This window comes from Aptenodytes forsteri, unplaced genomic scaffold (assembly GCF_000699145.1).
Source record: "Aptenodytes forsteri isolate BGI_AS27 unplaced genomic scaffold, ASM69914v1 Scaffold216, whole genome shotgun sequence".
Taxonomy (NCBI): domain Eukaryota; kingdom Metazoa; phylum Chordata; class Aves; order Sphenisciformes; family Spheniscidae; genus Aptenodytes; species Aptenodytes forsteri.
The window spans coordinates 2381600-2398965 of NW_008796114.1; the positions used below are offsets into that span (position 1 = coordinate 2381600).

General features: G+C 51.0%; 2 protein-coding genes across 2 annotated transcripts; both read left to right on the forward strand.

Annotated features, from left to right (window-relative positions):
* Positions 1 to 6: 6 nt before the first annotated feature.
* Positions 7 to 653, forward strand: CUNH12orf57 (chromosome unknown C12orf57 homolog). The gene is made up of 2 exons (XM_019474103.1): positions 7 to 256; positions 346 to 653. The coding sequence occupies exons 1-2, from the start codon at positions 133 to 135 to the stop codon at positions 492 to 494; spliced, it is 273 nt and encodes a 90-aa protein (XP_019329648.1). The 5' UTR covers positions 7 to 132; the 3' UTR covers positions 495 to 653.
* A 6192-nt stretch (positions 654 to 6845) lies between these two features.
* PTPN6 (protein tyrosine phosphatase, non-receptor type 6) lies at positions 6846 to 17075 on the forward strand. Its single transcript, XM_009287128.2, has 15 exons — positions 6846 to 7140; positions 7412 to 7534; positions 7841 to 8035; positions 11236 to 11458; positions 12179 to 12295; positions 12465 to 12578; positions 12996 to 13092; positions 13518 to 13597; positions 13681 to 13830; positions 13950 to 14081; positions 14363 to 14517; positions 14816 to 14883; positions 15286 to 15437; positions 16145 to 16242; positions 16363 to 17075. Exons 1-15 carry the CDS (start codon positions 7133 to 7135, stop codon positions 16469 to 16471), a joined length of 1821 nt encoding a protein of 606 aa, XP_009285403.1. The 5' UTR covers positions 6846 to 7132; the 3' UTR covers positions 16472 to 17075.
* The last annotated feature ends 291 nt before the right edge of the window (positions 17076 to 17366 follow it).

Genomic DNA, 17366 nt, shown 5'->3' on the forward strand with positions numbered 1-17366 from the left:
GGCTAAGGGTGAGTGCGGGAGGGCGGCGGGCGGCTCTGTCGCCCGGGCGGGCTGGCAGCCGTGTGCCCGTCTCCCGCAGCGGTGCTGGCGGAGGTGATCAAGGCGTTCGGGGCGCCCGAGAACGCGCAGCGCATGGAGGAGGCTCGGGACAACGCCTGCAACGACATGGGCAAGATGCTGCAGTTCCTCCTGCCCGTGGCCACCCAGATCCAGCAGGACGTGATCAAAGCCTACGGCTTCAGCAACGACGGCGAAGGTGCGTTGTTCCCCCTCGGGCGGGGAGCTCCGGGCCCGCCGATGGGGCGGCGGCGGGCGGGTGCCTCCTTCCCACCGCTTCTCTTGCAGGGGTCCTGAAGTTTGCTCGGCTGATCAAGTCCTACGAGTCGCAGGACCCGGAGATCGCCAGCATGTCGGGCAAGCTCAAGGCCATGTTCCTGCCGCCCATGACGCTGCCGCCGCACGGGGCCGGGACCGGTGGAGTGGCAGCCTCCTGAGACCGTGGACCTCTCCTGCCCCACCGGGTCACGGTGCTCTGGCGGGGGCTGTCAGCCCCGGGAATGGAGAACTTCAACAAGGGAGACGCTGACCTGAAAGAAACGTGATGCTTTGTGCGTGCTTGTGTCTGCTCGTGAATAAAAAATGCCTTGAAAATGCCCTTGTTTTATGGATGAACGTGAGCTCAGTGGTGCTCCTCAGGCACAGATGCTTCTCCCTGGTGCAGAGGCAGTTACAGCAGTGCCCACCTCATTCTTGATGAAACCTGTGCTAGTGTTTTGAGGGGTGCAGTATGTACCAAGTTCTGCAAAAAGGTAATTGCTTATACAAGCCTTGGTGCGAAGCCCTAGGACTTGATATCAGAGTGACTTATTTTTTTTAATATTTCAGAGGTGTCTAGCATTTCAGCCCTGTCTAAGAGCAAGCATTTACAAATGTGCTATTTGAAACACACTAGGTAATGTGTCCCTAAACATAATCTAGCACTGTTCAGCAAGGGCCATAAATGCCGCTGAGACCCCTGTCCCCAGCAGGGTCGGTGCTGCTAACTCACTCCTACCACCAGTGCCTGTGGCTGCATTGTTTTCCAGCTGAATGCGCAATCAAACACGTCAGCCCTAATGAAGAAAGCAGCAGAGGGATGCAGCAGGGAGTGGCGCGGTATGGGAGGGCTGGGCTTGACCCATTTGGCTGCAGCCCGGATTAGAACAACAAAAATGATGTAAAACTATCTCGCGTCTTCTGGGACTGAAGAGAGACAAACCTAGCGGAGCAGCCTCACTCCAGTGTGACGTTTTGTGTTTCTGTCTTGATTCAAATGAAGGGGCATCGGATACGTCTGCTTGTGGCCTCCTGGCCCACGTGCCTGTTGCCCTTGGAAGCATTGAGGTCTTCGGGGAGGGCGATGGGTGGCAGGGCTGGGGATAAAGAAGCCAGGCCAGGGAGAGCAGGGAGCTGCGAGCCAGGTGTGAGAGCGCTGCGTCTGGTTTTGCCTTCTGTGCCTTTCGGTTACGAACCAGACAGGAATGTAGCCAGCGAGGGCGTAAGCTTAGTGGATTGGAGGCAGGAAGAGCAGTCAGTCCCTTCCGTCTCCATCCACCTCTCCCGGCTTGGCCTTGGCCTTCCCCCACCCCTCTAATTATTCATTAACTACAGCCCAGGAAGTGCTTTGCAAATGGTGAAAATTAAGGCCTCTGCTTGAGGCCTGCGGTTTGCCTGACCTGGAGCTACCACCTTCTTAGTCCCCCCAGGAACAGGTGGGATTGTGCCGGTGTGGATCAGACACAGGTGGGTCACGGGAGGTGTCGCAGCCCCCAAGCGCTGCCAGTTGCTCCTCCAGAGCTGTGGCACCCCCCGCCAAGAGCATCCAGCCCTGTCGGGAGGGTGCGAGTCCGCCCCTCCTCTGTCAAGGTCTTTGATCTCTCTCCCAAATCCGTCTCAAGACACTGTCTTGATAATTCCAATACTGTTTTATTTTCTTTAGTAGGACCCCCTGGTTAAGGGCTGTGGTACTTCCTCCACCAGCTGCTGTCAGTCCCCCATCAGTGGGGATCTGAGGGTCAAGATCCTGATGCCATCCTGTGGGTGAGTGCTGTGAATGCTAGTTAGGGGAAGAAAACAAGAGTTGTTGGTGAGAAAAATAAAAATACTGGCAGTAGGAATTGGGCACAGAAGGGAAAAAACCCACCTTCTAATAGGAGCTACAGGATAGCTGGAGGACTGGCGTTCAGCTGGAGGACTGGCGTTCAGGGTGGGTTAGATTGTTACTGCTTTTACCTTTGCTCCTTCTCGGCGGGTTAGATTGTTACTGCTTTTACCTTTGCTCCTTCTCACTTTGATAAAGAGCAAACAATTGCAATGCCCAGTCCGCTACAGTTACTCTTCCAGCTCTGCAGCTGCAGCATCTCTGAATGTTTTTGTACAGAGAGAGGTCAGGTGGCTGACCTTTTAAATCCTGGTTATTTCTTGTTTTGCTTACAGTCTTTTCTAGCCCTTTGTGGAACAGCAGGACATAAAACCTTCACAGTCAGTCCAAACGGGTGCTCTGCTCTAGGGACTACAGTGGCGTGGTGTAAGGAAATGGGATTCGCACTAGCATTACTCTATGGTAAGGATCTGGGCAACCACGATGGTCCAGCGCTGTCCTGGGGTCCCGTGGCCTGACAGAGAGCATCTGGCTTGGGCAAGCCGCAGGAAGATGGTCCATCTGCCCATTCCCCAAGCCCAGGTGGCCTTCACTCTGCACTAACAACTGAACTACGATGCAGTTCTGTGCAAAACGGCAAAACCTCCTGTCTAAAGTCATCTCAGTGCTGAGAATTAGAAGTAACAAATGCAATGCTTGATTCTCAAAAAGGGCTCCAAATGAGATCCCCCAAATGCGAGGGAGGCACAGAACAATAAAGTTGATATCTGGGCAAGAGGGTAGACAGTATAACAGAAAGCGACAAGTGTGATATTAAAGAGTCAGCATCTGCTTTTGTAAAGGCAAATCCTGTCTTGTAAAACTGGAGGTTTTTGAGGGACTTAGCAAGCTTGTGGATAAGGCAGGTCTGGCTGATACAGTTTCCTTGGATTTCTAAAAAATGATTTTACAAGATTTTCTCATCAAAGTCTTTAAATAAAGCTGAAGTCATGACATAAGAAAGAAGATGAGGTTTTTCTTGGGTAAAGAATTAGTAGAAAATAGGAAACGGAAGGTGGGAATAAACATCCAGTTTTTACAGCAAAGGGAAGTCATCAGTGATGAGATCACAGGGGCCTAACCTGAAATATACGCTGTTCAGTATATTCCCAAATGACCTGGAAATAGAGCTTGTATGGTGAGGTGAGAAAATTGGATGATGGTAGAAAGTTATTCAGGATAATAGGGTGGGAGCTGACTGTGAATAATTGCAGAAGGGCCTTATGATAGTGAATGAACGGGCAATAGAAAAGCAGATGAAATATAAATATAGGCACAGGTAAAACAATGTTCATGGAGAAAAATAATTCAAAATTTACATATAAAACAATGAACTGTGAACTAATCGTAACCTCTCTGGAGTAAGACTGTGATCATGCAATTGTTAGCTTAATGCTTGGTTGTGGTGAACAAATAGCAGAAATCATCACTGTGCCTGTATACGTATATATATATACACACATATATGTCCATGGCTCACCAGCATCTTGACCACTGCAGTTCTGTGCCACCCTTCACCCTTATCTCCAAAACAATACACCAGAGTTGGAAACATCTCAGAGAGGGACAGCAAAGGCGATCAGAGGTGTAGAAAAGCTCTGTAGGAAGAACACCTAAATAGGACTGGAGTCTTCAGCCTGGCAAAGAGCTGAGGAAGGGTATGGACGTTATGGGTCCGTATCATGAGCAGCTTGGAGGGGGTGAGTAGGAATCAGTCATTGATTTTTCTTTCTTTACAACAACCAGATGTTAATAAAAATGAGGCAGGGAGCAGGTTATAAGCAAGCCAAAGGAGGGGGTGTTTCTGTAGCTGAGCAGTGGAACTCCTTGCCAAAGGATGCTAAATTTGTTATGGATTTGAGGGTTGACTCTGCAAGTAGCTGCAAATAGAGGCTTAGGGACTACAGGGGGGGAAAAGAAGCTCCACGCATAACCTCTTCCTCTGCCCTTCCTTCGCCTACCATTTTGATCTCTGGATCACCTAGTCCAACCCCCTGCTCACAGCAGAGCTAACCCCAAAGCTAGATCAGGTTGCTCAGGGCCTTGTTCGGGTGAGTCCTGAACATCTCCAAGAGTGGAGATTCCCCAGCTTCTTTGGGGACCTGTGGCACTTGCTGAACTGCCTTTGGGGGGCAGAGCGTGTGCAATTTTTTCTGATACCTAATCAGAATTTCCCTTGCCGCAAGTTATGCCTGTTGCCTCTTGTCCTTTTGCTGTGTCCCACAAAGAAGAATGTGGCTCTAAAACCCCCAGTCCCCCTCTAGGTACTCTCAGACAGCTGTTAAATCCCTCTTTAAGCATCTTTTCTCCAAGCTGAACAAACCCAGCTTCCTCTGTCTCTGCTGCGGTCCAGGCTCCTCACTGCCTTAGTGACTTTATGCTGGATTCTGTCCAGTTTCTCAGTGTCTTTTTTACAGCAGTCCAGATGTGGGTGTCTTTTAATTAGCTATTTAATTTATCTTCTCCTCTAAATTTGTTCCTGTGCTAGCTGTGGCTTGGCTCCACAAAAGATTTACAAGATGAGGTTCTACCATCTGTGTTGTACTGAAAGCCAAACAACAGCATAAAAGTAGTCTCTTTGCTGAAATCTCTTGACCTGTTAATTATATTAAGAAAGCATTTTAGCGACTCAATTATAGTCTGCTGTTGCATGCTGCAGCCATTCAGGAGAGCAACCTCAAAGATACCAACAAATTGCTGCTTTACTGTGATATTTGCCTCCCTTACCAGCAGGAGCTCCTCGTTGGTAGTTTTTAATTAGGTGGCCCAGATCAAAGACACCAAGGCAGCTGTGCGCATCCAGTCCCTTCCTGAGCTGAAAGCAACCAGCGGTATAAATTCATGCTGTAAATTATGTGATTTGGGATTTGTATCCACACAACTACTGACAACTGCACCCCGTGGTTTGTCCTACTGGAGGACACTGAATTACACGGGTTTAGTGCTAACTGACCCTTTCTATTCTGATCTGGACTCTTTGCTACCTTGTTCTTTCCCTGTTCCCCTGTGTCCCACTAATTTATCTTCCTCGGACAGATTTTCTGCTTCAGCCAGTTCATAAGGTGTAGGGATGCCTAGGTTTTATTTTTGTCTGCCGTGGCTTCATATCAACCCTGCATAATCTAATATTCTTTTGACATCAGGAATTCTCTTCTGAGACTTCTGCCCAGAAGTTCCTGTCATTTCTGTCCTACCACTAAACAACATTTCTTTCCTGTGCCAGTGCTAAATTGGCTCAGATTTATGTGCAGTCTTGTAGACGTTGCATCTAAAACTTTGTGTGGAAGTTGTTCCCTTGAGCCACAGGTCTCTCTGCCTTGAAAGTCTCCTTTTTTTTAGTATCAGTTTTAAGTCACTACAGCTGGATCCCTGCAGCTCACCACATCCCAGCTCATCATGTGTTTGAAACAAGAAGTATTTCAAAGGAAGCTGTTGTAGGTGCCTGGACTGCCTTTCTAGCAATGAAGTTTAGCTTCCCACTAGTCTCTCCTCTACTTCCCCTTGTTGTTAGTTTCTGTCTTGGCCACGAGTTTTGTCTCGGTCATTGCTAGCGGCCTGTTCAGTTTTTTGCAGGATTTACCAGTCTGGTGGTGTGTAGGGAAGTCTGCAGCTGCTCATACTTGAAATGGGCAAGTCTCTTGCTGTTCCTGCTGCTCACACCACCACACAGGGTAGCTGAGATGGCCCCAGGGAAGAGTCAGGCTCCTTTGCCAGCTGGATTGCCCTCTTCGGCCACTGCTTATCTCCCATTCTTTCATGAGCGCTGCAGACCTTGAAACCAGTGCTATGGAAAAGGGCAGTCATGGGCCGTAGCTGGAAACGGCTAGGTAACTGGAAACGGTTAGTTTTCCTTCTTTGTATCTGGTTGTCCAGGTTGACAGCTTTGGCCTCAGTATGCTGTACTGGGATCTTGAAGGAACTAGGCTAAGCTCTCATGGTGCTGTGTGGGCCCACTGCAGGCAGTATCTCTTTGCCCTGCTCTCTGCCTGCTTTTCTGGGCAGCTTCAACACCACCTCCCACCCCATCCCCCTCGAGCTACTAATGCTCGTGTCAGTTGCATCCCCCAGCAGGCTGTTTTCAGGAAGGCAGTGCTGTGCTTAGAGTGCTAGCCTGGAGCTCAAAGTCTGCAGCTCTGGGTTTGCACAGATTGCCCCTGTGGCTGTACAGAGCACGTGGGATATTTACCTGTCCAGAGGGTTCCTCAGCGAGCTGGAGTATGGAGGTTTCAGCTGGGTAGCTGAGGGCAGCCCAGCAGAGCCAAGCTGTGTGGCTGGGCAGTCATACCCTGTAGCAGGGTGCTTCATTGCTCAATGTATGCTAGCGTGTGCTGCCTGCTTCAGCCTTGCAGGTGTGTGGGTGACCCCAGGCAGCTGTGGTCCCCTTGGCTCCACGGCCAAGGGCTTGGGAGCACTCATGCCTCACTGGCCTTTTGGGGAAGAAGGGGAACAGAGGACGTGCAGAACTGAATTTTGTGAGCACAGCCGGGACCCAAGATGCACTTGTAGAGTCAAGCCTGGTGTGAAAAAAGACAGGGACCCAAGAATAACAGGGGGGATGGGGAGGAAAGACACGAAAGGAGAAGCAGAAGTGTGTGCAAAGCAGCTTGGGGCTGGGGAGTTGATAGCTCAGAGCGCTTCCTGTTCCTGGAGCCGCGTGTGCCCAGCTGTGCATGGGCTTGCGCCCGCCTGTGCCCAGCAGCACTGTGCAGAGGGCCAGAGATCAAGGCACGTATCCAGAAACAGGTGGATGGAGAGGGTCTGAATGGACTGACGGTAGACGCCAGGAGTGATACATGGCCAGCTCCCAAGAGGCGCAGAAACAGCTTGGCGTTGGGTATTCCAGCACAGACCTCCGACTTCCTTTTTCTCGCCAGCGCAAACTGATTTTTCCTCTGTGTTTTTTGAGTTGCTTTGGTGGTAGCCACTTGGTCCCCTCTTCTTTTGCCCTTCACCATGGTGAGGTAAGAGGGGCTGAGAAGTATGTGTGTGTGTAGGGAGTGGGACCAGGAAAGTAGGACCGATCAGAGGGGGGATCATCCTGGAAGCTGTATCTCAATGGAAACCTTTCATAGGCTGGCGGAGGTATCGGGTAGGAAGGGATGCTGCTGCTGGCTGTCACCTGTATGGTATCTCTGGGGATGCTGACCGGGGACCATTCTTCACTGTACAAGTCTCCACAATAGTGCCTGGCCTTTTTTATTCACCTGGTCTTGTTTTTATCTCCTCTGCTAGGTGGTTTCACCGTGACCTGAGTGGGCTGGAAGCTGAAGCCTTACTGAAGGGACGAGGTGTCCATGGGAGCTTTCTGGCCAGACCCAGTCGGAAGAATCAGGGGGATTTTTCTCTTTCAGTTCGGTAAGTAACTTGGACCCCAACTTCTGTCTTTCCAGGGTTACATACGCAGAATGCTTAGATCCTCACATGTCCTGTGGCATCTTCTTCATCCTGTCCTTATTCCTTTGATTCTTTCCAAGCTGTAAAAGGACCTGAGCTTCCCAGCATCTTCTAGACCCCCCCTCAAGTTGCCCCAGGAGCTTCTCTTTCCAGTCATCTCCTTCCACTGGGATGGTTTGCTCTGGTTCCATGGCAGGAGGTAATGCAGAACATTTTCTGCCTCTTTTCCAACTGCCTCACTGGACTGCTCTGTGCATCATCCCACAGGGTTGGTGACCAGGTTACCCACATCCGCATCCAGAATACTGGGGATTTCTATGATCTGTATGGAGGGGAGAAGTTTGCCACCTTGTCAGAACTGGTGGAGTACTACACGCAGCAACAGGGCTCGCTGCAGGACAAAGATGGAACCATCATTGACTTGCGATACCCGCTCAACTGTTCTGACCCCACTACAGAGAGGTACGGAGAAAGCAAAGCAGCTGGTGTGTCTGTGATGAGACATCCTCTGTGTTTCATGGTTTTCTTTCTGCCCTGCCTGCATCCCCAGGGCAAACCCTGCAAAAAAGTGTCTCCTGCCTCCCATGCCCTCCTATGCTTCCACAGGGGCAGCATCCCCAGGAATAGCTGGACATATCTTGACCCGTCACAGCAGACCTAATAGGGCTCTATTTTTATTTCTGGTTTCCTGTTGCCTTTGCTATTTATATACTGTTCCTAAAAGCAAAGGTTGTAGTGTTAGTTACGGGTCTGCAGTGGTCTGTAGAGTGACGTTATGTGGAAGCCCTCAGCCTTGCCCCAAACCTCCTTGGTTATTCTGGGCCTGGGTGACTCACGTAGCTGAGAGCAGGACCATGTTCCCCTGCTATTCCTAGCCTGCTTAGTCTCCTTCCTGTACCAGCTTTGCATATGTCTCTGACACCAAGTTCCTAAATCAAATCAGGTGGTTTTGCCCTTGTGTTGTGCTTTCAGGCTGTTTGATGCAGCTCGGGGAGCAGTTCCGCCGTGCTCTGGGGCAGACAGGTCTTCCTTGTGCGTCTGGAGACAGGGAGCAAAGATGCCCTGGGCGAAGCGCCTGGGTACGCCCCTGCTTACTCTGGGGTCAGGCTGCAGAGGGGCCAGCGTCTGCATGCTTGGCTGTCCTCTCACTCAAGGCTGTTGGGCTGTGGCCCTGCAGTTTCCTCCCTTCCTCACTGCGGTTGGAAACTTCCCCCCCCCCCAGGCTCTTATGAAAGCTCCTCTCGCTCTCTCCCCAAGTGATTTTCCATCACGTGGCTTTGAAGAGCTGGGCTCTACTGGGGGAAGGGAGGGGGGGAACAGGACCCATTAACCCCTTCCTACCTGTGGATGGGAGGCCCAGAGACCTCTTTGACGAGCAGGAGGGGTCAACCATTCCCTGGGGGGGCATCTGAGCACTGGCACATGGTGGCTGAATCCTTCTTTGGGAGGAGGATCAGAAATTAATGACTGCTGTGCAATGGAAGTCACAAGCTATTTCTTGCAGTGCATGAGGTGAGGATCAACAGAAGTTACTTGCCAAGGCACAACAACTGCCTGCCACATCTTGCTGTCAAAATGGTTTCTAGATGTTGTGTAGAGAAATGTGTTGGTCTGGCCAGATACAGGGGTGAATGAATGCCCCGGCTGCTTCTGTGACTGGGGCATGGCCTCCCGAACTCCATTTCAATTCTTGGGAACAGATAGCTCTAACAATGTGAAGTTCGCCATAGGCACCAATACCACCCCAGGCCTCCACTGTTAGCTGCTCCGCGGGCAGTAAACCTGCTCCCACAGCTCTAACTACACTGGCTCATCTACTAAGCGTCAGCCTGGCCTTGATGGCAGTGCGCACCGTGATGTATGGAGCATGCCTGGTGCTTGTTGCGGTACCTGCAACAAGCAGGAGCAGGGAGGGGCGTTGCAAGTCAGTCTGATGCAACAGCTACCTGCTTTTGAAATGCTGTTCACCAGGGGAGATTGCCAAAACGGCTGTGTCTCCAGCTGCTGAGGCAGCTCTGTGGAAGTGGGACAGAGCTGCAGTGAACACGGCCTTCGGCTGGCACAGCAGCTGTGCTGCAAAGGCCTCTGAACACAGAGCCCAGCACACGGCTCCGGCTGGAGATGGGGATGTCTCAGGACCAGAGGGGCCTGTTTGAACCAGGCCCATCCCTGCTGGAGGAGAAGGGCCCAAATCCCCTCCCTGACACCGAGCTGGGAAGGAGGGAAGGGGCCGGGGCAGGAGCACCAGGGCTGTGGTGGCCCCTGGGCTGAGATGGGTCCAGACCCAGTAGGGGCTCCACCAGCAAATGGGTACCTGGAGAAGTGGGATGATTCAGAGTGTTTCCCAGTGCCCAGAGCACCACACAGCTCTCAACTTTCTATAATTTGGATCTTCAACTCCAGCTTCCAAGCGAGTTTTGTGGAAGCAGGACAGAGCTGCAGTGAACATGGCCTTCTGCATCTCTACTTGGCAGCTCAGCAGTGTCCCCCAGGACCTTCTGGTGTGGTCCAAAGAGACTGTGGAGCTTGGGACAGGCATGAGGAACTAGAGGATCTGCACAGAGACAACCTGGGTCACATCTGGAGTTTCTGCAGGAAGAGCAAGCCCTGCAGTAGGAGGAGAGGCCAGGGTTGTCCCATCTCCCAGCCTGCTTCTGGTGTCCGTCACTTGCACCCACACCACACAGTGCAGTGAGATCCCACCAGGCAGGCACACTCCCCACCCCACCCCCCCGAGACCTTTGTAGGTGGGAAGGGGCTTGGCAGTAGCTGTGCCATTTGCACCAGCTGTGCCATTTGCACCACGCTTGTGTACCTCTCTGCTCTGGGTCCAGTCCCGCAGCAAGGCAGAGAGCATCTCGGTCAAATGGGGATGCTCCTCACCTTGCGCTGAGAGGAGAGAAGGAGCTGCTGACTGGGTGTTTGCATTGAGGACAGGAATGCGCACATGGATCAACAACAGTGATAAGTACCAAGAGCTCTAGGTGACTCCTGGTGTTCACTCCCATGGCTAGGCTTATTGCTGCAGTGTGATGTGCCCAGAACATGGGAATTATCCTTTGATTGAAGAGGTGACTGAGTTTCAGAAAGAGGGGTCGCTGGGATGGATCTTCAATGGATCTGATCTCAACACAGCCATTTGGGTGCTGCTAAATCCGATGGGAGAGTTTCTGACTCACTGGGGTTTTGTTTTTTTTTTCCCCCCCCTGGTTTTTGAGTTTCCAAAGCACCCTGCAGCAGTAAGGATAGAATCCCAATAATGCTGGGAGGTGCTGAAACCCACAGACTACCCTTCCCCAACTGGTCTTCAAGCCAGCAAGCATTGCTTATATGTGTTTGTGTGTAACACACAACTGGATCACACGGTGCTTTCCCACTGTATCCTCTGGTACCAGCATTCTGCTCCCCAGGTCCCTTCTACCTCCACCTCATCCCTTGCCCTTTCCTTTCCTTGCCGGCTCTCTACTTCTTTCTCTCATCTGCTTTTCCCAAGATCCTGCTCCTCCCTTGGTTTCCTTCCCTCTCTCTTTCCCTCCCCTCTGTTTCCCCCTTTCTTTCTTCCTCCCTCACCCTTCCCCAGTGTTCCCTTCACTCATCAGCTCAAGGGCATCCACTTACCTGCATCTCCACCTCTCTTCTGACGCTCTCTTGTTTTTTCCTAGGTGGTACCATGGGCATCTGTCAGGCTCTGCAGCTGAGTCACTCCTCCAGGCCAAAGCCACCCCTTGGACCTTCTTGGTGCGGGAGAGCCTCAGCAAACCTGGGGATTTTGTCTTGTCCGTCCTCACTGACCAGCTTAAACCTGGGTCTGATGCTCCACCAGCTGGGGCAACCAGTGCCTCTGGGGCCCGGCTCAAAGTCACGCACATCAAGATCATGTGTGAGGTGAGCGGTTGGGAGAGCAAAAGGGAAGGGAGTGGAAGAGGTCGCTGCCAATCTCTGCTGATCATGTCCTCAAATGCATGGGCCCTGTCAGCTTGATTACCACCAGCAGTGTTTCTGAATTTGGATCAAAGTGCTGTCACCTTGCAGGTTCCTTGTGTACTCACCCCAGCCTGGGTGACCATGGGCAGTGCTGGGTGCTCAGACAAGGGAGGAAGCAGGGCTCAGCGTGACCGAGAACTCCAGTACAGGGAGTTTGTGGTGAAAAAGAGAGGAGGATTCACAGTCTAATTACGAATTCATCAAAAGAGTTAAAAGCTCTTGCGGGAGGAAGAGGGGCATCTGCAAGGCCTCCACACTTAGTCTGAAGGATGTTACCAACCTGGCTGTCACAAGTTCTCCTATTTCTTTCATGTGGGATGATGCAGAGAGTGAAGGGAGATTTCAAGGACAGAAAGCAACTGACCTTAAATGAGAGCCAAGGGCGATATACCTTCTCTGGGCTTCCATCCACTGAGAACAGGAGTCAGTTCACCATGCTATGAACTTCGTGTTCTCAGGGCAAACTACCATTTGACCTCCCTGTCAGAGGAAATGCTTTTCTAGACGGCACAGGGTGGTGCCTATGGCTTTGCACCCCAGCGTTACCTTTTCCCTGAGCATTATCAGCTTTGTCTGTAGGAATGTTATGAGTGGGACGTTACACATTCTTCCTCCATTTAGAATGGACGCTACACAGTTGGAGGTGCTGAAATGTTTGACAGCTTGGCAGATCTGGTGGAGCACTTCAAGAAGACTGGAATTGAGGAGATGTCTGGCTCCTTCGTGTACCTGAAGCAGGTAAATCCCGTTTCCTCTGTTTCTTAGGGATCCTTTGGAGGGACCCGCTTGCTGTTTGTTCCTGCTTTGTGTCCCTCTCCTCCTTTTCTCCACAGCACACAGAGGAGACTTTGCTCTCCAGCAGTGTCTCTCTCTCTCATGCCAACCCATTGTGTTTTCCCATCCCCAGCCCTACTACGCTACGAGGGTGAATGCTGCTGACATTGAGAATAGAGTGCAGGAGCTGAACAAGAAGAGTCTATCTGAGGACACGTCCAAGGCTGGATTCTGGGAGGAATTTGACGTAAGAAACTGGTGGGGGACATTATTTTGGCTTTTTGGGAAGTCGCTTTGCACCACCTCATTCTCCATCCCCGACTTCTTCCTGGACACAAACTTCTCAGGTGTCTTGTAAATTCTTGTCAATTTATCTCTGAAAGAAGTCTCTGTTTGGAACCCAGAGGAACACTCTGGGGAGTGAGTGTCATCTTTAAGTGAACCCAGTGAGGTAGAAATGTGCTTTTTCATGGTTGGGAGAACGAGTCACCAAGACAGCAAGGGCATGAACCTTGGACTTTTCAAGTCTAGGTTTGCTTTTCAGTTCTCTGCTCCCCCACAAGCATGCCCATGTGTCCCCAGAGTCACCACTGTTCCTCTGAGTGCCCATCTCCCCTGTCATACATTGTGACCTTGCCATGACTATTCTGTCTTCTGCTCTCAGAGTCTGCAAAAACAGGAAGCCAAGCACCTGTTTGACCGTCATGAGGGTCAGAGACCTGAAAACAAGAGCAAGAACCGATACAAGAACATCTTGCCTTGTGAGTCTTGCTTCTCCACTATAAAAAAAACCCAAACCAACAAATAGATAGGCAATGAAGAGCTGTCCGAGTCATCCCTGTCCATCATCCCTGCCTCAGCTCGCTCTATCCTCCAGGGCGGGTTACAAGGTGTGCGGCATTGAGGATTTAAGAGCTGATGAGAGAGGTCACAGACTTTTCATGTCCTTGAAGGAAGGAGGGAAGGTTGCATCAGACTCATTAGCTTCTGATGGTCCATCACAGAGGTAGAGAGATGGGAGGACGGGGTGAGATTGGTCTGACCCCAGAGAAGGAGAGGTGAAAATATGGGGCATGCTGCATGCACTGGGTAACATGAATGAGGTTGCATGGGGCAGTGAAGGAGCTTCATGTGGCTGGGCACAGAATATCTCATTGCTCTGTTTATTCTTTCGCCGCATCCCCAGTTGATCACTCCAGAGTCATCCTCCAAGGAAGGGACCCAAATATCCCTGGATCTGACTATATCAATGCCAACTATGTCAAGGTGAGACTCTTGAAAGAAGCCCAAAATGGAGGAGGGCTTGCCTGCTCCTGCAGCCCTCCTGATCTTCCCCTGTCCACACTCAGAACAACCTGATCAGCCCAGATGAGTGCACCAAGACCTACATCGCTAGCCAGGGTTGCCTGGATGCCACAGTCAATGACTTCTGGCAAATGGTGTGGCAGGAGAACACGTGCATTATTGTGATGACCACACGGGAGGTAGAAAAAGGGCGGGTAAGTAGCAGTCTGTAGGTGTCTTGGAGCTGCCCTCTTTTCCCCTTCAACCACTGCTCTGCTCTTTCTCTCTTTCCTGCCTTCTGCCCGTCCTCACCCTGCCCTCTCTGTCCACACAGAACAAATGTGTGCCTTACTGGCCAGAGGTGGGCAGCACGAAGGAATACGGTCCCTACCTTGTGGAGAACACTGGGGAGCATGATGCATTGGAGTACAAACTCCGGCACCTCTGTGTGTGTCCGAGGGATAACGTGAGTGTGCCTGGTCAAGGGCTGTCATGGAGCCCATGGGTCTAATGGTCACTGTATGTCTAAGGCTGGGAACTGCTGGGAGCTGTGGTGATGCTGCTGTTGTATCAGTCTTGGGGTTGCTGTTCCCACTTGGTTTGGGCTGGAATAACACTGTTGGAATCACCAAGAAGTGTGCAGGAGACGGAGATTCCCTCTGGCTTCAGACCCACCTCTCCCTGGAACAGAGGCCAGGGATAGGACTGGGTTGCAGTTTTACTGGGAGGGTGTTTTGTTATTACCAGGGTAAGGCTGTGCGTGAGATCTGGCACTACCAGTACCTGAGCTGGCCTGACCACGGCGTACCCAGCGAGCCAGGAGGAGTGCTTAGCTTCCTCGACCAAATAAACCAGAAGCAGGAGAGCATGCCAGATGCAGGGCCTATTCTGGTGCATTGCAGGTTGGTACAGAGGATGGAGTTTGAAGCATTCTCCATCCTTTATATAGGGTGAGGTGTAGAAAGTCTGTCCTGCTGCACCAGCTCTTCCCCGGGACTTGCGAGTGAAGCTTATGCCAGCCCCGCTATTTGCTTTTTCTTCTTTGATGCCCCCAAACCAAACTCTGCTGCCTGTTGAATCCTTGACTCCTTCGTGGTGTTGCTGAACAGCTGCTACAAGTGCCGCATCCTTCCCCAGAAGCAGCTGCATTTTGTTTCAGGAGCTGTATTGCTCTTATCTTTGCTTGTCCTCTCCTTGCAGTGCTGGGATTGGCCGCACTGGGACTATCATCGTCATTGATATGATAGTGGAAACAATCTCCACCAAAGGTAAGAGGACTCCAAAGTGTCTTGAAGTGAATTGGCCTACCCAGTAGGGCTGTGCCCTTAAGTCCAGCTGCAAAGGGATGAAAACTGTCACGTGTCAGTGGGAGAGATCCTGCCACAGCCCTGAGAAGGTTGTGCTGTCCTTGCTATGTGGCAGCTGCTGGATCTCTGCAACGTATCCACTTACTGTGGCTTCAGCCTTCCCTGAGCTCAGGCTCTTCCTCCAGGGCCAGACATGGAAGATGCTGAGCAGGAAGGAGGGATAGGAGGTCCATACAGGAGTAAAGAGTATGGAGGGAGGTGGAAACTTCTTGACTGATCTCCACTGTGACTGCTCTTGGTGGAGAATTGGGAGAGTTGGGGTCAGTGAACATGTCCATAAGCTTTTCTGGTGCCCCTTGCTAGGGCTAGACTGTGACATTGACATCCAGAAGACCATCCAGATGGTGAGGGCCCAACGCTCAGGGATGGTGCAGACAGAGGCCCAGTACAAGTTCATCTACATGGCCATCTGCCAGTTCATAGAGACGACCAAGAAAAAGCTGGAAGTTATCCAGGTGAGAAAGGGGACTCTACTTTCCTGTTCTGTGAGTCTAGACCCTGCATGGTGCTGGCTCTGAGCCCAAGCACTGTTTCCCAAGCCTTAAGCTAGCACGGGAACCTACGTAGACTATGATGGTGCACCAAGATTTGAGTCCTTGTTCCTCCCTTTAAAATTCAGGGGACAACATTGGCAGCTCAAGTACCAACCCCTTCTGAACAGCTAAACAGCAATAAGTTTTAATGCAGTTATTTCAACTACATTCTATATAATGTCTCCACCAAGTGCTATTTTGTTACAAGCTGAATCTAAGACAGGCAAAGACTTTGCCCTCTCCTTTCCTCTTTGTCTTTCCCACCCTGGTTCTGCAGTTGCCTCCCAGGCCCTTGTGGAAAGGATTTTCTCCTACTAGCTGAGAAGTGGCATCTTTTATCTCTCCTTGTAGCCTCTGGCAGCATCCGCTAGCTGCTGCTATCAGTTTAATATCTTTTAACTGACACGTGGCACTCTCAGGCATTCCAGTGCCTCCAGAAATTTGTTGCCCCACTGTTCACTGCTGTACAAGGACATATTTGCATCCCTGCTGCTCACCTCTGCGACAGCAGCGGCCAGAGTGTACTGAGCCTGAGGACTTCAGCAATCCACCAACCTCCGCTGAGATCCTAGCATGAAGCATGGTTAAACAGCCAGAACTCTTCTCAGCTTGGTTCTTCTCTCCTGTAGTCTCAGAAGGGCAAGCCGAACGAGTCTGAGTATGGGAACATTGCCTACCCCCCTGCAGTGAGGAATGTGCATGCCAAGGCTTCACGAAAATCCTCCAAGTAAGAGCTCACCTAAACCAGAGGCCTACCTATGCTTGCCTTTGGCAACAGTCTCCCTGCTGGCTTGGATGGCTTTTTCCTCTTGCTCACTTTTCCCCTTGTTTTTTCCCGGTCTTACAGGCAGAAGGAGGAGTCAACAGTTTATGAGAACTTGGGGAAAAAGGAGGAGAAGGTGCGGAAACAGCGCTCCTCAGAGAAGAAGCTGAAAGCCTCACTAAAGAAAAAATAAGCATACATTGCAGGTAGCCCCATGGGGGTTTTGAACCCCAGGGTGCAGGACTGGAGCTCATGTCCAGGCTGGCCTGTCTCACCTTCCTCGCTCTTGGACTGGAAGTAGGCCTTCCCCTTCTCTTCCATGCCACTTTTCAGTGCCCTGAACCAGCCTGCTTTCCAGCTCAGCTGACCGACTTCATTGTCCCTTGCCTGTGCTGCCCCTTCATCATTCATTAACAGGAAAAAATCACACCCCTTCTTTCCCTTGCTCTCTGAGCACTGGGGCCCAAACTCACCTCTGCTGTACCAGCTTCAGTGGACTTCTTGAGGAAGAGCTAAGGAAGCTCTTTACAGGAGCTACATCTCTGTCCACTGCTGTGAGTTAGAGTTTATCCTGTTAGTGTTCCCTGAAGCCTCATCTTTTAACGTCTGGAGTTTTTGGCCTGTTTCAGCTCAGCTCCTCTGTAATTCAACAGGAAACTTCCTCTTGCCTTAATACCAACCCCCTGCCCTATGATCCCTTTTCTACTTGATCCTTCGATTGGATGCTGTAAATATACCAGAATTTGGTGTGATGGCCATGTTTTCTCCTTTGTTTGTAAATAAACGTGTATTTGTTTGAATGCTGAGTCCCAAAATTTTTTTCTATAATTTCTCTTGGAGTATAGCTGTACTCCTGGCTTCACTTGCAGCCCTGCAAAGACTTACAAGAATGGCTCTAGCTTACTTTTCATCACTTCCTGCAGCCTTCAGACTCCTGAACAGAAGCTGTGACCAAATACAGTGGCTCCTTGCTGTGAGACTTGAACGTTGGTAGTCGTCAGGGAAGTCTGAGCGCAGAAAGTTAGCTGTGACAAACTCAGACGCAGGCTTTTGCACTTAAATTTTGGTATTTGGAAGAGTCGTCCTCA